Genomic DNA, 25,780 nt, shown 5'->3' on the forward strand with positions numbered 1-25,780 from the left:
TATGGTGATTATGGACATGATTCACTTGTGCTTAAAAGTCTTTACCATTACTTAATTTGATTCCACTGATATCTGGGTGTAAATCACATGGAAACTTCACACTGTGATGTTCAATCAGGTCACCACACCCATCGGATATGCAGATGGGACCAAATGTTCAACTATCTGGATCTTTTCAGGCTCCATGGAGTAGGCTCTCCACTGTCCAGTGAGTCATCAGCGTGCACGTGAAATGTGGATACAGCAACTCCCACTTGCCTGAAACTTTGCTATCAGGTCTTAATCATGCCTAGAATTTACTGTTCAATACAGTCACATACATGTATACCAATGCATTTTGCTGAAGGCGGTTCTTTTTAAAACTCTCAACTAATCATCCCAAAGTGCTCTCAACACTTCTACCATCCCTGGCAGGACTGTAACCAAGGCCATTTCACCCATGCATCATAATATTCCTCTCGCCCCTTCCAGACACAATCAAGCCTCATCCAACAAGTAGATTCTGTCCTTCTAATCATGGTTGACCTGGGTTGCACAAGGGTGAAGTACTGATGGCTGTTTATGTGTCACTGCTAGGTCTGAGAGATTTTTAAAAAATGTACAGAATGTTTGAACTTGGTATAAAAATGACACACATTCACCATTACACCGTAGTGAAATCCAAAGACCAATGTGCACTTATCCCTGGAGTTGACTCCATTCTCACCTGCAACACCAGGAGTCTCGTGCTCCCTCCAAATTTAATAACGTGGCCGACTTTAAGCCGCTGATAGCAGTTTGGCTGGACTTTCTGTTTGTTCACTGTGGTCCCATGAGTGCTGTCCAAGTCGTAAATGTAAAATCCAGTGCCACTCTCCCCATCAGCAACTCGCCTGTGCTGCACTATGGCATGGTACCGGGAGATGGAAGGGTGCTCGAGAGAGATGTCACAGGTTGGTAGCCGCCCGACGACATAAAAGCTCTTTGAATTCAGACCAATGTCCGAGACTATGCTGCCGTTCTTGAGGATCTCAAAGCTGTAAGGGGATTCCGCTAGTCCTCCCCATGGTGGTTCCACATATGGGAGCGGAGGGCAGGGCTTGTATTTATCTGAAGGTAACCTGATGGCGGAATACCTGCGTTTTATTGGCAGCGATGTGGCACTGGGGCGAGGCTTTTCAATGTGCTGCTGATCTGCCGCAGGCTTTTCTTCGAGTTCAGGTCGGGTTTCTTGGTCCGGGCCTGTCGAGCTCTCCGTAGCTGCTGCAACTTTCAGCCCAGATTCTTCGGTAATTTTAACACTTTCAGTAAATTCGGTGCCAGCAGCCGGAGTGGTTGGATGGTGAGTTTTCTCCCTCTTCTGCGATGAGGCCAAAGGGAGCAAGGGCTTCTTAAAACCATCACCGTTTAATGAATCTGTCACAAAAAGAACTGTGTTACAATGCAGCACATGGTTCCATGGCTCGAGCATCTGTGGTGGGTGGTGGAGAAAGTAGATAACCAGTTGAAGCAGAGGAAGATACAGGGCTATGGCTAGAGGGTAGGGCAGTGGCATTAGTTTGGAGTTGTTCAAGCAAAGAGCCAGCATAGTTACAGTGGGCAGAATAGCCTCTTTCTTTGCTGCATACTTCTATAGTTCTCCATTTCTATGAGTCATTGTGGGTAAAAAACTGTTAGAACTGAGCTAAAGAATTTGCTTACAATGGAACTATAGTGATAATCATAAAAACTTACATCAAATGACAGATATTTTTAAGTTGAAACTTTGAATATTAACACAGCTGTCCTAACACGCCATCTGTAGCCAAGTATGGTCTTGATAAAAGTATTTAAACTGTAGCTCCCCAATCAAAGAGTCACTAAATTCCCAGTAAGTTTTTTCAGAAACAGCTGAGACACACAGACTAGGGAGGGCCTCATCTTTAACTACAGTTGTGAACTGGGGAGTTATCAAGGATATGAATAGACTTCAATTCTACTCCCGACGAGTGTGGAAGGAGAGGGGTCAGGGTTCCTGCTCATGATTGCGATCAGTGACTCCTGCTAGAAGCTGTGAGCACAGGCTTGGTTCAAATAGCCTGGAAACGATGGTAAGCATTGGTAACCCCTTTTGGGAAGTGAAGGTTGCCCTGTGCCCATGGAGCTAAATTCTAGGAAGGAAATAATTGAGAGAAAAGGACCAGAGGACTGGAAAATAAGTAAATGTAATTCCCTCCAGTCAGTTGAACTTCCAATTTTAATAAAGTAATGGTGTTTAAATTGAAAATAAAAGTAGAAATTATTTGGGGAAACTTTAGTAAATCAACACAGCATGAATTTATAAAAAATTGTGCTTGATCAACCTTTCAGAATTCTTAGAAGAAACAATACAGAGCATGGAACAAGAAAATATACTAGATGTAGTTTTTTCAGACTGTAATAAAGAATTTGACAATGCCCCACAGAAAGAGTGCTATGGCAAAGATAATGGGTCACGAATTTGTGGGAAAAGGGACCACACGGATAGAGAGGATATTGGAGGGCAGAAAGGAGTTTCTCCAAGTGGAAAGATGTAGTGATCTAAATGAGTCCCATTTCATGTTGCTATAAAACCATCTGCATTTAGGAATTGAGGGACCAGTATTGAAGTTTGCTGATGACATCAAATCAGAGGATATAGGAAATGCTGAAAGACTGCAGGAGAGCAAAGTTAGGCTAACAGGATAAAGAGACAGGTGGAAGATTTTGGCATCTTGATTTCCTGCTCGGCCTTGAGCTGAGCTAACTTATTTTTACTTTCCTCAATACTGCAGGTAATGTCACTGGACAAGTAATCCAGAAGCCCAGGTTGTTGCTCTGGGGACATGGGTTCAAATCCCACCATGGGAGTTGGTGGAATTTGAAATCAGTTAATAAATCTGGAATTAAAAGCTAATACCAGTAATGGTGACCATGAAACCATTGTCGATTGTTGTAAAAACCCATCTGGTTCACTTCTATCCTTTAGGGAAGGAAATCTGCTATCCTTAACTGTTCTGGTCGACACATGACTCCAGTCCCACAGTAATGTAGTTAACTCTTAACTGCCCTCTGAACTGGCCTAGGAAGCCACTCAGTTGTATCAAACTGCTACAGAAAAGTCAAAAAGGAATGAAGTTGCACCTAGCATCGACCTAATCACCAGAAACGACAACGGCACACACAGCCCTGTTGACCCTGCAAAGTCTTCCTTACTAACCTTTAGGAGCTTGTGCCAAAATTGAGAGAGCTGTCTCACAGACTAGTCAAGCAACAGCCTGACATAGTCATCCTCACGGAATCATACCTTAAAGAAAATGTCCCAGACACCACCATCACCATCCCTGGGGAAGTCCTGTCCCGCCGGTAGGACCGACCCACCAGAGGCGGTGGGCACAGTGGTATACAGTAAGGAGGGAGTTGCTCTGGGAGTCCTTAGCATTGACTGCAGACCCCATGAAGTGTCTTGGCATCAGGTCAAAATGGGCAAGGAAACTTCCTGCTGGTTACCCCCCCACCAACCCCTCCGCCCTCTTCCCACACCGCCACCGCCCCTCCATCCACCCGCCCGCCCCCACCATCTTCCCACACCGCCACCGCCTCCCCATCCACCCGCCCGCCCCCCGCGCCCCCCACCTACCCCGTCCCTGCCAGCCCACCACCCCCCACCCACCCACCCACCCCTCCCTCCCACCCACCCACCCACCCACCCTGCCCCCGTCCCCCACCCCCAAGCTGTTGAATCAGTGCTCCTCCATGTTGAACACCACTTGGAGGAAGCATGGAGGGTGGTAAGGGCACAGAATGTACTCTGGGTGGGGGGCTTCAATGTCCATCATCAACAGTGGATCTGTAGCACCACCACTGGCCTTGCTGGCCATGTCAGAAAGCACACAGTGGCTAGAATGAGACTGAGACATGTGGTGAGGGAACCAAGAGGGAAAAACCTATTTGACCTCATCCTCGCCAATCTGACTGTTGCAGATGTGTCTGTCCACGACAGTGTTGGTAGGAGTGATCACCGCACAGACCAAGTTCCGTCTTTACACTGAGGATACCCTCCATTGTGTTGTCTAGCGCTATCACCATGCTAAATTGGATGGATTTAGAACTAGCAAATAAAAACTGGGCATCCACGAGGGGGCAATCAGCAGAACTGTATTCAACCACAATCTGTAACCTCATGACTTCACATATCCCCCACTCTCCCACTACCTCGAAGCCGAGAGGCCAATCATGGTTCAATAAAGAGGAGGGCATGCCAGGAGCAGCACCAGGCATACCTACAAATGAGGTGTCAACCTGGTGAAGCTACAACACAGGACTATTTGCATGCTAAACAGCGAAAGCAGTTGGCAATAGACAGAGCTAAGCGAACCTACAACCAAAGATCAGACTTAAGCTCTGGAGTCCTTCCACATCCAGTTGCGAATGGTGGCGGACAATTAAACAACTAACAGGAGGAAGGGGAGGCTCCACAAATATCCTCATCCTCAATGATGGGGGAGCCCAGCATATTAGTGCAAAGGACAAGGCTGAACATAACATAAGAAATAGGAGTAGGCCATTCGGCCCCTCAAGCCTGCCACGTCATTCAATAAGATCATGGCTGATCTGCCCAGGCCTCAACTTGTCTTTCGTGCCAGCTCCTCATAGCCCTCACCTCCCCGATATTTCAAAAATCTATCTACCTCCTCTTTAAATACTTAGTGATCTAGCCTCCACAACTCTCTGGGGTAAAGAATTCTATACATTCACTACCCTCAGAAGGAATTCCTTCACATCTCAGTTTTAAATGAGTGTCCCTTTATTCTGATAAGGGGACTGATATGTAGCATTTGGAACCACTGTAAGCCAGAAGTGCCAAATGGATGATCCATCTCGGTCATCTTGAGGAGGAGGTCCCCTGTATTACAGGTGCCAGTCTTTAGCCAATTCGATTCACTCCACGTGATATCAAGAAATGGCTGAAGGCACTGGATACTGCAAAAGCTATGAGCCCTGACAACATCCCAGCAACAGTTCTGAAGTCTGGTGCTCCAGAACTAGCCACACCCTTAGCCAAGCTGTCCCAGTACAGTTCCAACTGGCAAGGAGGAAAATTGCTCAGGTATGTCCTGTCCAGCAGGAAAAAATCCAAACCAGCGAATTACTGCCCCATCGTCAGGAAAGTGATGGAAGGTGGGGGACGATTATTCATTATGTGATTATTCAGAAATTTGTTCAAGTTCAACCAGCTCAGTCAACAATGAATTTATGTAAGCCACCACACCCAAAGGAATTTAATTACAGCTACTACAAGTACTGGCATAGACACATACAGGGAAAGGAACGGAAGAATAGGTTCCTAGGTGAAAAAGGGTAGGGAGAGACATTTGTGGAGCATAAACATTGGCATGGACCAGTTGGTTCAGAAGACCTGCTTCTGTGTTGTAGACACTGGGTAAAACTGCCCCAATACAATCTTTTCATGCACTTATTCTTGGAACCACTGATTAATATCCAGTTGTATATTAAACTATTCCTTTATGCCTGCCTTTTAATAATAGGCTATTATTTTGTGAGGTCTCATCTAAGGAATGAACAAGGAGTTTCTCTTCTTCCTGTTTTCATTTTTCTTAGTGACAGCTCTGGTTTGATGGCACTATTCTTTTCTGTGTAGCACTTAGGACTCCTTGAGACATGATGCCAAACTACTCTCATATTGAATACACTGGAGAGCAACTAAAATGGATCTTCCAAATCAAAGTTTGAACTGTCAATGTTGTATAATGACCTCCTGAAAGCAGCAATACCACCAGCCCTTTCCAGCTCTCTTGAACAGAATGCTGGAGAAAGTGACTTTCTGGCCCAAGTTTAAATAGATTTATATCCTATGTTTTCAAACTGGGGTCTACAGGCCTTCAGAAATCCGAAAGGGTAATTAGATTCCTGTCTGTATGGGGCCACACATACTTTATGCCGTGAGCAGAGTGGCAGCAGTTCCACATTTTAAAAATCTGTTAGTGCATCACTGTTGAAAAAAAAGTTACAACTTTTAACACTTACTAAGAAGATATAATAATTCTCATAATGTTATTGGAATTTACTGTAAAATAAAAATAATAGTGGGATGTGTCTGTGTGTCTATATGTGCCTGTGTGTCTATATGTGCCTGTGTGTCTATATGTGCCTGTGGGTATGTGTGTGTGTGTGTGTGTGTGTGTAAGGCTTAATTGAATTAGAGGCAGCTAGTCTGGGAAGTTAGGTTTGAAATGGTAATTAGGTAAACATAGAGGTGTCAAGGGAACATTTGCATTTTTAAATAAACCACGCTAGATTGTTTTCAAAAGAGGGGTGAAATGTGTCACCTAGCCAGGTGAAGTTTAGAAACAGTGTGTTTATTTTTCCCAAAGGTTACTGGTAAAACTTAGTGCTATGAGAGGGTTTTATTATCAGGAATATAAAGTCCAAAGACATAGTGGGATAATGGGTATTTGCATTCAAAGGGGAAAATATGTATAAAGGTGTGAAAGCTGTGTGTAAGGATAGGCATTTTAAGATCTTACAAGTGTGAAAAAGTCTTCAGCATCTATGCCTCAAGCTGCTGTCTTCAAAGGACTGAAGTTAAGAAAACTAGCTTGGAATTCGACTTGTTCAGGGTATCGTGTTTCTTTGCCTGGATCTTTTAAAATCTGTGTGTCTTATTGTTGCCTTAACAAAAGTGTAACTGGGAGTTAGATTGATTAGGGGATTTAAAAGTTACATAGTAGTAATTTGTAGATCTATGTATGTATTTAAAAATCATTTCTCTTATTAATAAATGTTTAATTTAGTTTTATAAAAACCTGTAAGACTTGGTGGTCTTATTACTACTGAAGTCAAGGCACACATCTCGAAATTTATACAAACTGCGAAACAAGTTGTGGCAGTTGTTTCAAGTTTCCCTTTGGGATTTGAACAACTCAGCATTTACCATCAACTGTGCCATGACACACTGTATTCCTTTTCCTGACACTGTCTTTCAGAAGCTGGGACAATGGACTTCCATAAGAATCAGAAATTTCAGTGGTCCTGAGAGGGTTGAAAATGACTGCTGGGAAAACTACCGACTATTTGCATTGTGAAGCAGAGCCAGAGAAATATGTAGCACAGAGCAGCATGCAACAAGACAAAGAGAAATACTATCAGTAGAATGCATTTTACCTTGTCACAAGCCTAGGGCTTCTGTCTTCAATCAAAGTTACATATTAAAAAAATAATTTTATGATATAAAAGCTGCTTGCCTGACATCCAGTACTGAATTAACATAAATGTACTCCAATTAAATACTGGGAAAACAGAAGCCATGGTCTTCAGTCCCACCACAAACTCCAGTCCTAGCCACCGATTCCAAACACTCTCCTTGGCTACTGTCGGGGGCTGAACTAGATAGTGTTGGCATCCAAATAGACTCCGAGCTGAGCTTCTGACCCCATATCCTCTCCATTACCATGGCCACCTACTTCCACATTGGGAGCATCATCCATTTCCATCCCTGCCTCCGTGTATTTGCTGCTGAAAGCTTCACACATATCATTGTTACCTCTAGAATTGATCACTCCAACAATTATTCTTGCACCTTCCGTAAAATTGAGGTCATTCAAAGCTCTGCTGTTGTATCCAAACTCACACCAAGTCCTGTGCATCCATCAACCCCGTGCCCGCTGACCTGTATTGGCTCCTGTTTCATCCTCGTTTCTAAATGCTTCCATGGCCTCGCCCTCTCCCTTTATCTGTAACCTCCTATAGCTCCACTATGCTCAGAGATCTCTGCATTCCTCCAAGTTCCTCCAGAACACTGATGAAAGATCACAAACATTAACTCTGTTTCTGTTTCTCTCCACAGATGCTGCCACAGCCTACTGTGTATTTCCAACACCTTCTATTTTTACTTGAGGTTATGTTAAACTTGTATAAAACACTGGTTCGGCTGCAACTGGAGCCTCCAGTTCTGGGCACCACACTTTATAGGAAAGATGTGAAGGCATTAGAGAGATTGAAGAAAAGATTCATGAGAATGGTTCCAGGGATGAGGATCTTCAGTTACGTAGATTGATTGGAAAATTTGGGATTGTTTTCTTTGGAGAAAAGAAGGTTGAGAGGAAATTTGATAGTGGTATTCAAAATCAAGAAGGGTCTGGGCAGAGTGCATAGGGAGAAACTGTTTCCATTGGTGGAAGCATTAAAGAGGGTTTAAGGTAATTGGCAAAATATGCAATGGAGACATGAGGAGAAACATTTTCACACAGTGAAAGGTTAAGATCTGGAATACACTGCCTGAGAATTTGGTTTAGGCAGGTTTAATCAAGGCATTCAAGAGGGAATTGGATTATTATCTGAAAAGGTATAATGTGCGAGGTTACAGGGAGAAGGCAGGGGAGTGGCACTAGGTGAATATCTCAGAGAGCCAGCACAGACATGACAGGCCAAATGGCCAGCTTCTGTGCTGCAACAATTCTGTGATTGTGATTTTAAGAAAAAAACCACATAATTTTGCTTTGAGTTGATTTCCCACAATACACATCCACGAGAGGAGAGGTATACAACCTGCTCCCATTTTTAAAAAAATTCATTCATTTTTTAAAATTCATTCACGGGATGTGGGCTTCGCTGGCTGGGCCAGCATTTATTGCCTATCCCTAGTTGTCCTCAATCAGTGCCACCATGGGGAGTTCAAAAAGTGACTGGGTGGGGAACTTGCTATAAGATTTGCCCTCTCTCCCGTCCTAATGCCCATAGCAGAATATCATTCAGTAATAATGGGCATCTTCGGAAGTGCCATGGGATGGCTTGAGTTGGAAGCAGAAGCCTGTGGTACTGGTGCCATAGGAGGTTTTTTCTGAGGATGAGACTGGGGCAGGGACATATTGTTGAGGCAGGTTGTATGGCATTTTGCTCTATGCCCACCTCACCAGAGGGTGTTTGATGGTTAACAATGGGTGCCCAAAATGGACACCATCCTATTCACTCTCACTTTGATAAGCAGAAAATTCACCAAAAAGGTTGCTGGCTGACAGCTTGCCAAAAAAGACTTCTCTTTAGTTGGGATTGCATGTAGCCCAAAGAAATGGCCGGTCTCAAGGTACAGCATCACAGCATTTAGCATACACAGTTGCTGTCAAATCAGAGCTGCAGCAATGCTGTAATATAAAGAACCATAAAAGTTAACCACTAGAGCTTCACTTCTGCTGTTTATGACCTTAATAAAGTTCGGAAATTAAATGATTTTCATATAATGGATGGGTCATGAGTGGATGTGCTCAATGAAGCTTATTACTACATTAATTTACAGTGATTAGATCATTGTTAATCCTTCAGTGTACACTGATCGAACTCAGTTGTGACACCAGTTATTGACAAAAAGTCCTTCAAAATTGGAATAAAGAACCCATGCAATCTACAAACCATCTATTATGTGAAAGCTAAAACAGGAGTGCTTTCAAACCGGAAATCTTTTAATATCTCCTTATTTTGGAATTACGCTATGAAGGTCCTTGGGATGGTTTTCCACATTACAGGCATTATATATGTTGGTGGTGCGGCAGAAGGTCTTGGGTGAAAAGCGATTAACTACAGATTATCAACCAAATATCCTCGATCAAATTACTGCATTGTGACCCCGGAGGTATCCCTTCTCTATTAAAGTGTACAGGATAATTGCCATTAACTAAATTGTTACTGAATGAGAAATTAATTTCAGTCCCTAATCCTCACCATGCATTAAAACAGATCAGGACTCAGAATATGGTCACATCTCTTGCTCAGCCCAATCCTTCCCCTGTACAATTTTGATCTTGAAAACCCTACAGATATTTGCAGAGCTGCCAAAGCTCAGAAATTAAAATTTGGTAAGATTACTGGACAAGGCTTGCCAAATCCAAACACCCTATATTTTATCCCTTGAAACCACACATACACAAAAGCTACAAGCTGGATACTAATATCTTTGTTTGGATTAATTTATCTGCAGTGAAAATGCTGTTGAATTGTCACTCATCTGAAGTGAAGGTCTTTTGTTCTGGTCTGAAATTGTGGCATCTGAAATGTGCTTTTTGTAACAATCAGACCCAGATATTTACAAACATGTGACTTAGGAACAGGATTAGGCCATTCGGCCCCTTGAGCTTGCTCCACCATTTGATAAGATCATGTTGCTCTGATTATGTCCTCTACTTTCCTGTCTAGCCCCTTTATCCTCCAACTCCCCTGTCAATCATGAATATAAGTAACTCAGCCTTAAAAATATTCAATGATCTTGCCTCTACTGCTCTCTTTGGAAGAGAATTCAACAGAGAAAAAAAATCTTAAATAGGAGATCGCTTATTTTTAAACCATGACTCCTAGTTCTAGTCTCCCCCACAAGGGGAAACATCCTTTCAGCATCCACCCTGTCAAGTTCCCTCAAGATCTTATATGTTGCAATAAGGTCGCCCTTCAATTTTCTAAATTCCACTGTATACAGGCCCAACCCGTCCAATGTTTCCTCATAAGATAACCCCACCATCCCAGGAATCATACGAGTGAACCTTCGCTGCATTGCTTCAAATGCAATTATATCCTTCCTTAAATAATGAAACCAAAACTGTACAGAGTACTCCAGATGTGGTCTCACCAATACCCAGTAGAGCTATAGCAATGTTTCCCTACTTTTATATTACATTCTCCTTGCAATAAATGATAACATTCCATTTGCCTTCCTAATCACTTACTGTACCTGCATACTAACATTTTTGCAATTCACGTACCAAGACACCCAGATCCCCCTGTAGCGCAGAGTTCTGCAATTTCTCTCCATTTAAATAATATGCTGCTTTTCTATTATTCCTGCCGAATTGAACGAGTTCACATTTTTCCACATTACACTCCATCAGCCAATATTTTGCCCATTCAGTTAACCTGCCCATATCCCTTTGAAAACTCCTTACGTCCTCTTCACAGCTCACCCTCCTACCTATATTTGTATCATCAGCAAATTTAGCAACCATACATTCGGTCCTTTCATCCAAGTCATTGATACAGGTTTTTAATAATTAATAATTGTTAATAGTTCAGGCCCCAGCACTAGAGTGGGAAATTTGGTTCAGGTGGGAATTCAGGGCAGAGGGGGAAAGAGGTGCTCCTTTTTCTACTTTTTTTTCAGCCTCCAGCGATTGGCGACTTTCTTCCCTTCTCTCCAAGCTAAGAGTGCAACTTTCTATTATTTTATCGTGTAAATTATTAACAAGTTGACTAATTAAATTAATAATGGGCAGAAATGGCAGGGCTGGTGGTGCACTGTGACTCTAACATGTGGGAATCTGTGGAATGCACTGCCAACCATATCTGCTGAAAGTGTCTGCAGCTTAGGCAACTTTTGCTTCGAGTTGCTGAGCTGGAGTCTGAGTTGCTGATACTGGGGGCATCAGGGATGGGGAAGAGTTACCTGGACACTTTGTTCCAGAAGGCAGTCACTCCCCTTAGGTTAAGCAGAGTTGGCCAATGGTCAGGGACAGAAGGATGTGACTGCAAATCAGGCAGCTAAGGGGAACAAGTATGTGGTGATGAAGGAGCTTCAGCCACTGACTTTGTCCAACAGGTACACGATGCTTGCTACCTGTGTGGATGAAGAGAAGGGCTGCAAGGTGGATGAATGGACTGACCACGGCACCATGGTGAAGGATGCCATTCAAGTGGGGGAATGAAGAGGAATGTGGCGGTGATAGGAGAGAGCACAGTCGAGAGGATAGATATTGTTCTCTGCAGTCGAGAGCGTGAGTCCAGGCGGCTGTGTTACGTGTCTAGCATCAGGGATCGGGGTAGGTGCACAGAGCTGGAGAGGAACTTGCAGTAGGAGAGGGAGGATCCAGTCGTCGTGGTCCATGTAGGTACCAATAACAGGACAGGCCAGGAAAGAGGTTCTACATAGAGAGTATGAGGAGCTGGGCACTAAATTAAAAAAGCAGAACCTCCTCTGGATTATTACCCGAATCATGTGCAAATTAGCATAGGGTAAATAAAATTAGAGAGGTGAATGCATAGCTGAAAGGCTGGTGTGGGAGAAGTGGGTTCTGGGTCGTGGGGCACTGGCACCAGTACTGAGGAAAGTGGGGGTTGTACCGTTGGGACGGTCTACACCTGAACCATGCTGGGACCAGTGTTCTAGCGAGCTGCATACGAGGGAAATAGAGAGGGTTTTAAACTAAATGGGGGTGGGGGGGGGGGGGGGGGGGGGCGCAAGGGATCATATTTGGGACAATGCAGTAAATCAAAGATTAGAGACAAGGCAAAAGAGAAAGATATAAATATGGGAAGGGATAAATAGACTGTGACATAAAGGAACAGAGAGTGCAAATCTAAGAATAAATCAGCAGATAACGATCGAAGCTATGAAAATAACGAAATGCCAAAACTAAAGGCTCTGTATCTGAATGCACGTAGCATTAGAAACAAAACAGATGAATCGATAGCGCAAATAGAAATAAATAAGTACGATCTGATAGCCATTACAGAGACATGGCTACAGAATGACATAGATTGGGACCTGAATATTGAAGGGTACGTGACATTTAGGAAGGACAAGAAGCTAGGAAAAGGTGGAGGGGTGGCTCAGTTATTTAATGATGGTATTAGCACATTAGAGAGGGATAATCTAAGTTCAGGAAACCAGGATGTAGAAGCGGTTTGGGAAGAGATGAGAAATGATAAAGGCAAGAAGTCACTTGGGGGAGTGGTGTACAGGCCCTGAGCAGTAACCACACAGTAGGACAGAGGATGAAGGAAGAAATAATGGGAGCCTGTCAGAAAGGTACAGCGATAATCATGGGGGATTTTAATCTACATAGAGGCTGGAAAGATCAGATGGGCAAAGGTAACCTAGATGAGGAACTCATAACAGCATGTTCAAGTGCCAACCAGAGAGAAGGCTATACAGACCTGGTATTGTGCAATTAATGACCACTTAATAAAGGCACCCCAAGGTAGCAGCAATCATAATATAATTGAATTTTACTTTCAGTTGGAGGGAGAGAAGAGTAGGTCTAAGACTAGTATTTTAAATTTAAATACAAACAATTATGAGGGTATGAAAGTAGAGCTAGCTAAAGTGAACTTGCGAATTGGGTTAAGGGGTAGGTAAATTCAGATCTAGTGGCAGACATTTAAGAGGATATTTTAGAATACACAGAATAGATATATTCCAATGAGAAAGAAAAATTCCAAGGAGAAGACCCACCAAAAAAGTTAAAGATAATATCAAACTTAAAGAAAAAGCATATAGTTGTACAAAAATGGGTGGCAGGTCAGAAGATTGGACAGAATATAGAAAAAAACAGCAAAGAATGACCAAAAGATTAATAAGGAAGGAAAAATTAGAGTATGGGAGAAAGCTGGTTAGAAATATAAAGACAGGTAACAAGAGTTTCTACAACTTTTTTTAAAAAGAGTTAGCAAAGTGAGCGTTAGTCCTATAGTCTCTCTGAGAACTTAATAATGGAAAATAAGGAGATGGCAGATGAATTGAACAGGTATTTTGCATCGGTCTTCACTATAGAGGATTCAAGTAACATCACAGGGATGGCTGTAAATCAGGAAATGGAAGGGAGGGAGTAACTCAGGAAAATTTAAATCACCAGGGAAGTGGTTCTGAGCAAATTGTTGGACCTGCAGGCTGACAAGTCCCCAGGTCCTGATGGACTTCATCCTAGGGTCTTAAAAGAAGTGGCTAGTGAGATATTTGGCGTGTTGGTTTTAATTTTCCAAAATTCCCTAGTTTTGGGGAAGGTCCCATTAGATTGGAAAAGAGAGAATGTAACTCCATTATTCAAAAACAGAAGGAGATAGAAAGCAGGAAACTACAGGCCAGTTAGCTTAACATCTGTCACAGGGAAAATGTTCGAAGCTATTGGTTAAAGTGTAATAGCGGGGCAATTGGAAAAATTCAGGGTAATCAGGCAGAGTCAACATGGTTTGTGAAAGGGAAATCATGTTTAACCAATTTATTGAAGTTCTTTGAAGAAGTAACTTATGATGTGAATAAAGAGGAACTGATGGATGTACTGTATTTAGATTTCCAAAAGGCATTTGATAAGGTGTCACATCAAAGGTTATTGCGAAAAATAAAAGCTCATGGTGTAGGGGGTAACATATTAGCATGGATAGAAGATTGGCTAGCTAACAGGGAACAGGGGGTAGGCATAAATAGGTCTTTTTCTGGTTGGCAAGATGCAGCGAGCGGTATGCTATAGGGATTAGTACTGGTGCCTCAACTTTTAAAAATTCAAGTAAATAACTTGGATGAAGGGACTGAAGGTATGGTTGCTAAATTTGCTGACGGCACAAAGATAGGTAGGAAAGTAAGCTGTGAAGAGGACACAAGGAGGCGACAAAGGGATATAGATAGCTTAAGTGAGTGGGCAGAAATGGCAAATGGAATATAATGAGGGAATATGTGAAATTGTCTATTTTTGCAGGAAGAATAAAAAAAGCATTATCTAAATGGTGAGAGATTGCAGAGCTTGGAGATGCAGAGGGCTCTGGGTGCTCTAGTGCAGGAATCACAAAAGGTTAGTCACAGAATTGTTACGGTGCAGAAGGAGGACATTCGGCCCATCGTGTCTGCACTGCCTCTCCAAATGAGCATCATGACTTAGTGCCATTCTCCTGCTTTTTCCCCGTGCCCTTGCACATTGTTTCTATTCAAATAATCATCTGTTGCCCTCTTGAATGCCTCGATTGAACCTGCCTCCACCACGCTTCCAGTCTGTGCATTCCAGACTCAAAACTCTCAGTGTGAAAAAGTTTTTTCTCTCATCACATTTGCTTCTTTTGTAAGTCACCTTAAATCTGTGCCCTCTAGTTCTTGATCCCTGGATAAGCGGGAACACTTTCTCCCTATTTACTTTATCCAGCCCCTTCATGATTTTAAACACCTTTATCAAATCGCCTCTTAGCCTTTTCCTCTCCAAGGAGAACAGTTCCAACCTCTCCAATCTATTTTCATAGCTCATGTTTCTCATCTGAAGAACCATTCTTGTGAACCTCTTCTGTACTCTCTCCAATGCATTCACATCCTTCCTATAGTGTGGCACCCAGAACCATACACAATACTCCAGCTGAGGTCTAACTAGTGTCTTATATAAGTTTAGCATAACCTCCCTGCTCTTGTACTCTATGTCCCTATTAATAAAGCCCAGGATACTGCATGCTTTATAAACTGCCCTCTCCACTTATCCTGCCACCTTCAATGATCTATGCATATTTACACCCAGGTCTCTCCGCTCCTGAAACACCCTTAAGAATTGTACCCCTTATTTTATATTGCCTCTCCATGTTCTTCCTACCAAAATGAATCACCTCACACTTCTCCACATTGAACTTCATCTGCCACCTATCTGCCCACCCCACCAACTTGTCCACGTCCATTTGAAGTTCTATACTGTCCTCCACTCAGTTTACAATACTTCCAAGTTTTGTATCATCCACAAAATTTGAAATTGTCCCCTGAACACCAAGAGCTAGATCATGAATATATATCTGGAAAAGCAAGAGTCCCAATACTGACCCTTGGGGAGCTCCACTACAAACCTTCCTCCAGCCTGAAAAATATCCATTGACCATTACCCTCTGTTTCTTATTACTCAGCCAATTTTGTATCCACGTTGTTACTGTCCCTTTTACTCCATGAGCTATAACTTTTCTCACAAGTCTGTTGTGTGACACTGTATATAATGCCTTTTAAAAGTCCATTAACACCACATGAACAGCATTACCCTCATCAACCCTCTCTGTTACCTCTTCATAAAGCTCCAGCAAATTAGTTAAACACGATTTCCCCTTTAGAAATCCATGCTGGCTCTTCCTAAGCAACCCACATTTTTTCATGTGACTACTAATTCTATTCTGAACAATTTTCTCCAGAAGCTTTCCCACCACTGAAGTTAAACTGACTGGTCTATAATTGCTGGGCATACCCTCACAACCCTTTTTGAACAAGGGAGTAATGTTTGCAATTTTCCAGACCTTTGGCACCTCCCCTGAGTCTGGGGAAGACTGAAAGGTTATGGCCAGTACTCCTGGAATTTCCATTCTTACTTCCTTCGATATCCTTGGACGCATCTCATCTGGTCCCGGTGCCTTGTCAACCTTAAGTACTGACAGTTTACCAAACACTTCCTCTTTATCAATTTTGAACACTTCTAGTGACAGAGTTCTCTCCTCTGTAGCCATGGCCTTGGTAGCATCTGCTTCCTTGGTAAAGACAGATGCGAAGTATTCATTTAACACCTCAACCTCACCTAACACCTCCAGCTTCCATGTGTAAGTCCCCTTTATGGGTCCCTAATCAGCCCGACTCCTCTTTTTACCACCCTCTTACGATTTCTGTGCCGATAGAAGACTTTGGGATTCCCCTTTATATTGGCCGTCAGTCTTTTCTCATGATCCCTCCTTGCTTCTCTTATTTGCTTTTTCACCTCCCCTCTGAACCTTCTGTATTCCTCTTGGTTCCCTGTTGTAGTTTCTACCCGAGACCTGTCATAAGCACACTTTTTCTTCTTTATCTTAATTTTTATCTTTTTCATCCAGGGAGTTCTGGATTTGTTTGTCCTACCTTTCCCTTTGGAGGGAATATACCTTCACTCTGCCCGAACCATTTCTTCTTTAAAGGCAGCCCATTGTTCAGCTACAGTTTTTCCTGCCAATCTTTGGTTCCAATCTATCCGGCCCAGCTCCATTCTTGCGCCATTGAAGTTGGCTCTCCCCCAGTTAATTATTCTTACACTGAATTGCACATTGTCTTTTCCTACCATCAATCTAAACCTTATGATAAAATGATCACTGTCACCTAAATGTTCCCTCACTGATACTTGGTCTGCTTGGCCCACCTCATTTCCAAGAACCAGGTCCAACAGTGCATCCTTTCTTGTTGGACTGGACACGTACTGCTGTAGAAAATCCTCCTGAACACAATCTAGGAACTCTTGCCTCTCTCTGTCCTTTACACTACCACTGTCCCAGTCTACATTCGGATAATTAAAATCCCCCATTATAACTATGTAACGTTTGCATCTCTCTGTAATTTCCCTGCAGATTTGTTCCTCTACATTTTCCCACTAGTTGGCAGTCTATAGACTACACTGAGCAATGTAACTGCACCCTTTTTGTTCCTTAGCTCTAGTCAAATTGTTTCTGTCCTTGAATCCTTATGGAACATCCTCTTTCTCTAGCACTGCAAATGCTCTCCTTAACCAATACAGCCACCCCTCCTCCTTTTCTTCCTTTCCTATAATTTCTGAACACCCGGTACCCAGGAATATTTAACAGTCCTGCCCTTCCTTGGGCCAGGTCTCTTATCACCACAACATCATATTTCCACATGGCAACCTGCTCCTGTAACGCCCCAATCTTATTTACTATACTCCATGCATTCATATACATGCACAGTAACCCTGATTTAGACTTCATGGCTTTCTCCCTTACTCCGACTCCACCTATTAACTTACTATTCTCTATGCTAGCACTATCTGTCCCTCCCAGTATTTTGTGCTGCCTGGTATTCCTCTCTAATATTCTCTCCTGGTTCCCAGACCCCTGTCTAGTTACTTTAAGGCCCTCCCAACAGCACTAGCAAAACGACCCAGAAGGAACTCAGTCTCGGCTCTGTTCAGTGCAACCCGTCCGGCATGTACAGGTGCCACCTTCCCCAGAGCCAGTCCCAGTGTCCCAGGAATCTAAAGCCCTCCCTCCTGCACCATCTTTTTAGCCATGCATTCATCTGCCTTATCCTATTTCTGTACTCACTTGTACGTGGCATTGGGGGCAATCCAGAGATTACTACATTAGAGGTCCTGCTTGTTAATTTTCTACCTAGCTCCCTAAATTCTGATTTCAGGACCACATCCCCCTTCCTACCTAATTCATTGGTACCAATGTGGACCACGACTTCTGGCTGATCACCCTCCCCCAGAAGAATGTCCTGCAGCTATACCTTGCATTTACATATACACCCTTTAACACTGCCAAATTCCTGTGTTGTACATTTTTTGACCTGTGCTTCTTCTGTCTTTCAAAGTCACTCACTAGTTCTCCATCTCCACTTCCCTGCTCTGAATTTACCATCAGGTTCCCTAACCCCTGTCAATCTAGTTTAAACTGCCCCTCCCCCATTCCCACAGCACCAGCAAATCTCCCTGTGAGGATATTCGTCGCAGTCCTGTTCAGATGCAGACCGTTCAACTTGTACAGGTCCCACCTTCCCCAGACCCAGTCCCAATGCCTGAGAAATCTAATGCCTTCCCTCCTACACCAGCTTTCCAGCCACATGTTCAATCGCTCTAGTCTTCCATTTCTATACCCTCTTGCACGTGAGACTGGAAGTAATCCTGAGATTACTGCTTTAGAGGTCCTGCTTTTTAATCTCCTTCCTAGCTTCCTGAAATCTGCTTTCAGGACCTCATCCCCTTTCCTACCTAATCCACTGGTACCAACGGGGACCATGATCTCTGGCTGATCATCCTCCCCAAGAAGAATGTCCTGCAGCCACTCTGTGACATCCTTGACCCTGGCACCAGGGAGACAACATACCATCCTGGAGTCACGTCTACGGCTGCAGAAACATCTGCTTCCCTAACCAATGAATCCCCATCACTATTGCTCTTCCACTCTTCTTCCTTCCTCCCTCCTGTGGAGCTGCGCCGCTCGTGGTGTCACAAACTTGGATCTGACTGCACTCCTCTGGGGAGCCAACATGCTTACCAGTATCCAAAATTGAAAACCCATTTGCCAGCATGATCCCAGTGAATTCCTGCGCTACCTGCCTGGATCTCTTGGACTGCCTGGCGGTCGCCCCTTCCCTTTCTGCCTGCATGCGCCTAGCTCGCAGTGTGACCACCTCGCTGAACGTGCTATCAATGTAGCTCTCAGCCTCACGAATGTGCTACCGTGACTCCAGCCATCATTCGAGCTCCAAAGCCCAGAGCTCAAGTTTCTGCAGCTGGCAGTACTTCCTGCACACGTGGTCGTCCAGGACACCAGCAGTATCCACAACTTCCCACATATTACAGGATACTCATTCCATATGACCGAGCTGCCCTGCCATGTCTTAACTTTACTTTCCTTATGTTAACTTTAATGTACTTTAGTTTACTTACATAACTTTATTTTACTGGCCCTGACTTAAATTTACTCCCCTGTTCCAAGTATTTCTTACTTAAATCCAAGTAGCTAGTTCTTTAAAGATAATATGCTTTTCTAATTTACAGCTATTTAAAGACACTCCCGAACAGCAGTTTCTCATCAACCAATGAACTGACGGTTTTCCTGTAATGTCACTCTTCGTTTTGTTTCTTCAAACCCAGCGTTCTAGAGCTGAAGCAGCTGTCCCCAGTGTGTTCTCCAACCTGGTTCGCTCTCTGCCTCTCTCCCGGGTAGTATGCAGGTACAGCAAGTTATCAGGAAACCTAATAGAATGTTATTGTTTATTGCGAGGGGAATTGAATACAAAAGTAAGGAGGTTATGCTGGTTATACAGGGCATTGGCGAGACCATATCTGGAGTACTGTGTATAGTATTGGTCTCCTTATTTAAGGGAGGATGTAAATACGTCAGAAGTTCACAGAAGGTTTACTAAACTAATGTCTGGAATGGGGAGGTTGTTTTATGAGGAAAGGTTGGACAGGGTAGGCTTGTATCTGCTGGAATTTAGAAGAGTAGGAGGCGGCTTGATTGAAACATAAGAATCTGAGGGGTCTTGACAGGATGAATGTGGAAAGGATGTTTCCTTTTGTGGGAGAATCTAGAACTAGGGGTCACTGTTTAAAAATAAAGGGTCGCTCATTTAAGGCAGAGATTGAGAGTCTTTGGAACTCTCTTCCTCAAAAGGTGGTGGAAGCAGAGTCTTTGGATATTTTTAAGGCAGAGGTAGATAGATTCTTGATAAGCGAGAAGCTGAAAGACTATTGGGGGTAGGCAGGTGAAAATGTAGAGTTGAAGTTACAATCAGGTCAGACATGACCTCCCAAGCCCATGACCTCTACCACCCAGAAGGACAAGGGCAGCAAATGCCTGAGAAAACCACCACCTGCATGTTCCCCTCCAAGCCACTCACCATCCTAACTTGGAAATATATCACCGTTCCTTCACTGTCTCTGGGTCAAAATCCCAGAATTTCCTTCCTAACCGCACTGTGGATGTACATACGCCACATGGACTATAGCAGTTCAAGAAGGCCGCTCGCCACCACCTTCTCCAGGGCAATTAGGGATGGGCAATAAAAATGCTGACCTAGCCAGCGAAGCGCATGTCCCGTGAAAGAATAAAAAAAATCTTATTGAATGGCGGAGCAGGCTCAAGGGGCTGAGTGGTCTACTCCTACTCCTAATTTGTATATATGTTCGTGTCAGCAACTGCAGAATTGTATTCAACCATAATCTGTAACCTCATGATCTGGCATGTCCCCATCAAGCCAAGGGGCCACTCCAGTTCAATGAGAAGTATAGGACAGCATGCCAGGAGCATCACTAGGCATACCTGAAAACGAGATGCCAACTTGTTGAAGCTACAACAAGGGACTACATGCATGCTAAATAACGGAAGCAGCATGCAATAGATAGGACTAAATGATCCTACAATCAACCGATCAGATCTAAGCTTTACAGTCCTGCCACATCCATTCATGAATGGTGGTGAGCAATTAAACAACTCACTGGAGAGGCAGGCTACACAAAGACTTAAGTTCCCGAACTAGGCATGCCTCTAGCCAAGCTGCTCCAGTACAGCTACAACTCTGGTGTCTTTCCAGCAATGTGGAAAATTGCCCAGCTATATCCAGTCCACAAAAAGGATAAATTCAATTCGGCCAATTACTGCCCCATCAGTCTACTCTCGATCATCAGCAAAGTGATGGAAGGGTTTGTCGACAGTGTTATTAAGTGGAATGTACTCAGCAATAACCTGCTCACTGATGTTCAGTTTGGGTTTCACCAGGATCCAGATCTCATTACAGCCTTAGTCCAAACATGAACAAAGAAGCTGAATTCCAGAGGTGAAGTGAGAGTCACTGCCCTTGACCAAATGTGTTATCAAGGAATGTTAGCAAAATTGAAGTCAGTGGGCATCTGGGGAAAAACTCCCCACTTGCTGAAGTCATACTTAGCACAAGGGAAAATACTTGTGGTTGTTTGAGACCAACCATCTCAGCCCAGGTCATCGCTGTAGGAGTTCTTCAGGGTAGTGTTCTAGGCGCAACCACTTTCAGCTGCATCAATGACCTTCACATTATCCGAGTGGAGAAATGGACTGCCTTCAAAAAGGAAACAGTTCAGGTACTGTTAAACTACATTACCCCCAGGGGGAACTGTAGGAAAAACCAGTCCAGAGTTCCCTGGATGACAAAAGAGACAGAGAATAAGATGAAGTAGATAAAGGGGTTGGATACTACAATTGAGAAGCTGCCTCAATATAGAATATTCAGAGGGCAAGTGAAACAACAAATGAGAAAAGCAAAGGGACAGTATTAGAAGAAACTGGCAGCTAAGCTAAAAGCGAGTGTAAATAGTAAAAGTTTGGTAAAAGCAGTGGGGCAATTATGGACCTAAAAGGTGATTTGTGCATGGAACCAGGGGGTATTCCTAAGGTATTAAATAAGTACTTTGCCAAGGAAAAAGATACTGCAGAGTCATAGTCAAAGAGGAAGTGGGTGAGACATTGGATAAGCTAAAAGTGGAGGGATTAGATAAACTGGCTGTACTTAAAGTTGACAAGTCACTACAACTGGATGAGATACATCCAAGTATACGGAGGGAAGTAAGGATGCAAATTGCAGGGGCAATGAACATAATTTTCCAATCCTCCTTAGACACAGGGGTTGTGCCAGAGGACTGGAGAATTGCAAATGGTCCAAAGATAGATGCAGGACTACAGGCCAGTTGATTTAAATTCGATGGTACGGAAACTTTTAGAATTGGTAGTTCAGGAGAAAATTAAGTCACTTGGGCAAATGTGGGTTAACTAAGGAAAGCCAGCAAGGATTTGTCAAGATAATTCGTGTTCAAATAACTTGCTTGAGTTATTTGAACAGGTAACAGACAGGGTCGATGAGGGTAATCTGTGGTGCGCGTGCACTCCCAAAAGGCATCTGATAAAGTGCCACATAACAGGTTTGTCAATAAAGTTAGAGTTCATGGAGTAAAAAGGACAGTAGGAGCATGGATACGAAATTGGCTGATGACAGGAAACAAAGCAGCGGTGAACAGTTATTTTTCAGACTGGAAGAAGGTTTATAGTGGGGTTCCCCAGGGATCAGTGTTAGGACTCCTACTTTTCTTGATATATATTCATGACCTGGACTTCAGTCCACAGGGCGAAATTTCAAAATTTTCAGATGACACACAACTTGGAAGCATTCTGTGAGAAGGATACTGCTAAACTTCAAAAGGGCATAGACAGGTTGGCGGAATGGGCAGACTAGTGGCAGATGAAATTTAATGCAGAGAAGTGCGAAGTGATTTATTTAGGAAGGAGGAACGTGGAGAGACAATATAAAATAAAAGGTACAATTCTTTAAGGTCGGTGCAGGAGCAGAGAGTACATGTGTAGAAATCACTGAAGGTGCCAGGACAGGTTGATAAAGCATTCAGAATCCTGGGCTTTATAAACAAGGGCATAGAGTACAAAAGCAAGCAAGTTATGATGAATCTGTATAAAACACTGTTCGGCCTCATTTGGAGTATTGTGTCCAGTTCTGGAAGGATGCTAAGGCATTAAAGATGGTGCAGAAAAGATTCACGAGAATGGTTCCAGGGATGAGGAATTTCAGGTGTGCGGATAGATTGGAGAAACTGGTGCTGCTCTTCTTAAAGAGGAGAAGATTAAGAGGAGGTTTGATATCGGTGTTCAAATTCATGAGGGGTCTGGACTGAGTAGATAGGGAGAAATTGCATTGGCGAACAGAGCAGAAGCCAGAGGACACCGATTTAAGGTGATTAGCAAATGAAGCAACAGCGACACGAGGGGAACCTCTGTGCACTGGAGTGGCTAGCATTTGGAATGTATTGCCAGTGTGTGTGATGGAGGCAGATTCACTAATGCTTTTCAAAAGGGGGATGGATAATTATCCAAAGAAAAAAAAATGCAGGGCTACAGGGAAAAGGTAAGGGAGTGGGGCTAGACAAATTGCTCTTGCAGAGAGCCAGCACAGACATGATGGGCCAAATGATCTTTCTGTGTGCTGCAACAATTCAATGATTCCAAGTTCAGAAGTGGGGATGTTCCCTGATGATTGCACAATGTTCAGTACCATTGATGATTCCTCAGATGCTCTAAGAGTGCATGTCCGTATGCAGCAAGACCTCGACAACATTCAGGCTTGGGCCCGGGTGGGGAGTGAGAGGGTGTGAATGTGATTGTGACAATCTGGGTGCGAGTGAAAGTGTCTGGGTGTGAGAGCGAGAGCCCAGAGACTGGGAGTGAGTAGGCACACACCCTTCCCTGCTTTCTGTTCCATACCCAAAAACCCATGCACAAATCAGGTCAGAAGAAGAGGAAAAACCAGGCTGAAAGGCAACCTGCTTCTGACCTCCACTTTCGTATGAATTCTGCCGAGGCCAGCTTGGAGTTAAACCCAAATCTTTCGCTCGACTCCAGTCCACACCCCTTCCCTGGTAACCAGGACTTGGGCCCGGTCTCTCTAGCTCTGCTTCTTAAGCGAAACTGCAAAAAATGTTTATTGGCTAGCTGTGCTGCTGCTTAGAAATGTAATGGTCATTTATATAATTTAATTTTTAAAATATTAAATAATCAATTTATTACTTTGACATGGATTTAAAAAAAAAATCAATGTTGGGCTGAAACTTATCTTTCTGAAATTTGCCCATCCATCCCTTGATGTGTGAAAAAAAAAATTGAAATGTGGCCCGGCTGGGCAAGGCTGATCTACAAGGTGCACTGCAGGAACTCACCAATGTTCCTTTGACAGCACCTTCCAAACACACGATCGCTACCATCTAGAAGGACAAGGGCAGCAGACCCATGGGACCACCACCACCACCTGGAAGTTCCCCTCCAAGTCACTGACCATCCTGACTTGGAACTATATTGCCGTTCCTTCACTGTCACTGGGTCAAAATCCTGGATCTCTTTCCCTAACAGCACTGTGGGTGTACCTACACCACATGGACTGCAGCGGTTCAAGAAGGCAGCTCACCACCACCTTCTCAAGGGAAACTGGGGATGGGCAATAAATGCTGGTCCAGCCAGTGATGCCCACATCACATGGAATTAATATTAAAAGAAAGACAAACTGGGGAGTGTTTACCTGCTCCTCCTCCTCCCGGTTCCTCCGCCATGGCAACACGCACCGCTCGATTCCTTCCCCCCGACTACTTCCTGCGGGGCCCTTGGAGTCTCCGAAACATTGGTTCCGGTTTAAAAAAAAAAAAGATGCATTTTAAAATATTTACCAAGTGAACCTCCCCTCTCCTCCCCTCTTCCTCCTCCACATCATAATTTACACTTCGGGTTTTCCGCGGGCGCGGAACCGGCTCTCGGACCGGGACGACCTGTGCTCAAGTTCCCGGAATCAACCAACCCGCCCCCATCCTCCTCCCCGCCACCAAACCCCGCTCAACTCCTCCCCCAGACACAAAAATACCGAGACAGGGTCGCTAACATCATGTCTCATGGCCCAGGGGATTATTCGTTGCGAATCTAATCGAAACGAAACGAAACCACTGCCGTGGAGCAGCGACTTGCAGGCGGGAGTGAGATGCCGGGGGGAGGAGGATCAGAGTGAGACCCGTCTCCAGGAGAGAGAGTCATCCCGAGCGACTGGACAGCTCTTTCTGCTCCATGGGTGCTGTGTGAAATAAAGTAGCTCAGGGACTCATTCCTGGTCTGCATCACCAAGCCTGCTGCTGCTGCTGCAAAAAACTAAATTGAAGGTGTACACCAGCAAAGGACACAGCACTTGCCAGGTCAGGTCACAGGAGTCTTATAAATGTGGTATCAGACAGTTAGCCTGTGGATTGTCTGGGGCTCTTCCCTTCATGGGGCTGACTCAGGCCACGGCACCTGGAGAATATCTGCAAAATGACCCTACATGTACATCAAGGGGGATTTTCTGTTTCGAAAAGGAAATGTTTAGGTCTGGTCAAATTAAGGCAGAGGGGGTTTAAGGGAGGGAGTTCCACAGAGCTGGCGTATGGCAGGATGACGCAAAGATTGGCCGGGTGGCTAACAGTGAGGTTGAGTGCCTTGGGCTACAGGGAGATATAGACGGGATGGTCAAATGGGCAGATGAGTGGCAGATGGAATTTAACCCTGAAAAGTGTGAGGTGATACACTTTGGAAGAAGTAATTTGACCAGGAAGTATTCAATGAAAGGCATGACACTAGGAAATTCTGAGGAACAAAGGGACCTTGGCGTGTGTGTCCATAGATCTCTGAAGGCGGAGGGGCATGTTAGTGGGGTGGTGAAAAAGGCATATGGGACACTTGCCTTTATCAATCGAGGCATAGATTACAAAAGTAGGGAGGTCATGTTGGAGTTGTATAGAACCTTGGTGAGGCCACAGCTGGAGTGCTGTGTGCAGTTCTGGTCACCACATTATAGGAAGGATATGATTGCACTGGAGGGGGTGCAGAGGAGATTCACCAGGATGTTGCCTGGGATGAAACATTTAAGTTATGAAGAGAGGTTGGATAGACTAGGGTTGTTTTCGTTGGAGCAGAGAAGACTGAGGGGTGACCTGATCGAGGTGTACAAGATTATGAGGGGCATGGACAGGGTGGATAGGGAGCAGCTGTTCCCCTT

General features: G+C 44.0%; 1 protein-coding gene across 3 annotated transcripts in view; it reads right to left on the reverse strand.

The window, feature by feature from the left end:
* Window positions 1–24,589, reverse strand: part of slc4a1ap (solute carrier family 4 member 1 adaptor protein) — a 161,515-nt gene extending 136,926 nt beyond the window's left edge. The window contains exons 1-2 of one of the 3 annotated variants that reach the window (XM_078542708.1): window positions 24,284–24,589; window positions 707–1,395 (exon numbers count right to left, since the gene is read on the reverse strand). In XM_078542708.1, the coding sequence (XP_078398834.1) occupies window positions 707–1,395; window positions 24,284–24,314 (720 nt within the window). In that variant the 5' untranslated portion in view covers window positions 24,315–24,589. Of the gene's footprint in view, window positions 1–706; window positions 1,396–7,627; window positions 7,659–24,283 lie in introns of those variants that run through there. The other 2 variants (XM_078542710.1, XM_078542709.1) reach the window with 2 other exon arrangements.
* Between the last annotated feature and the right edge of the window lie 1,191 nt (window positions 24,590–25,780).

The sequence above is a fragment of the Cetorhinus maximus genome, chromosome 5, assembly GCF_964194155.1.
Source record: "Cetorhinus maximus chromosome 5, sCetMax3.hap1.1, whole genome shotgun sequence".
Taxonomy (NCBI): domain Eukaryota; kingdom Metazoa; phylum Chordata; class Chondrichthyes; order Lamniformes; family Cetorhinidae; genus Cetorhinus; species Cetorhinus maximus.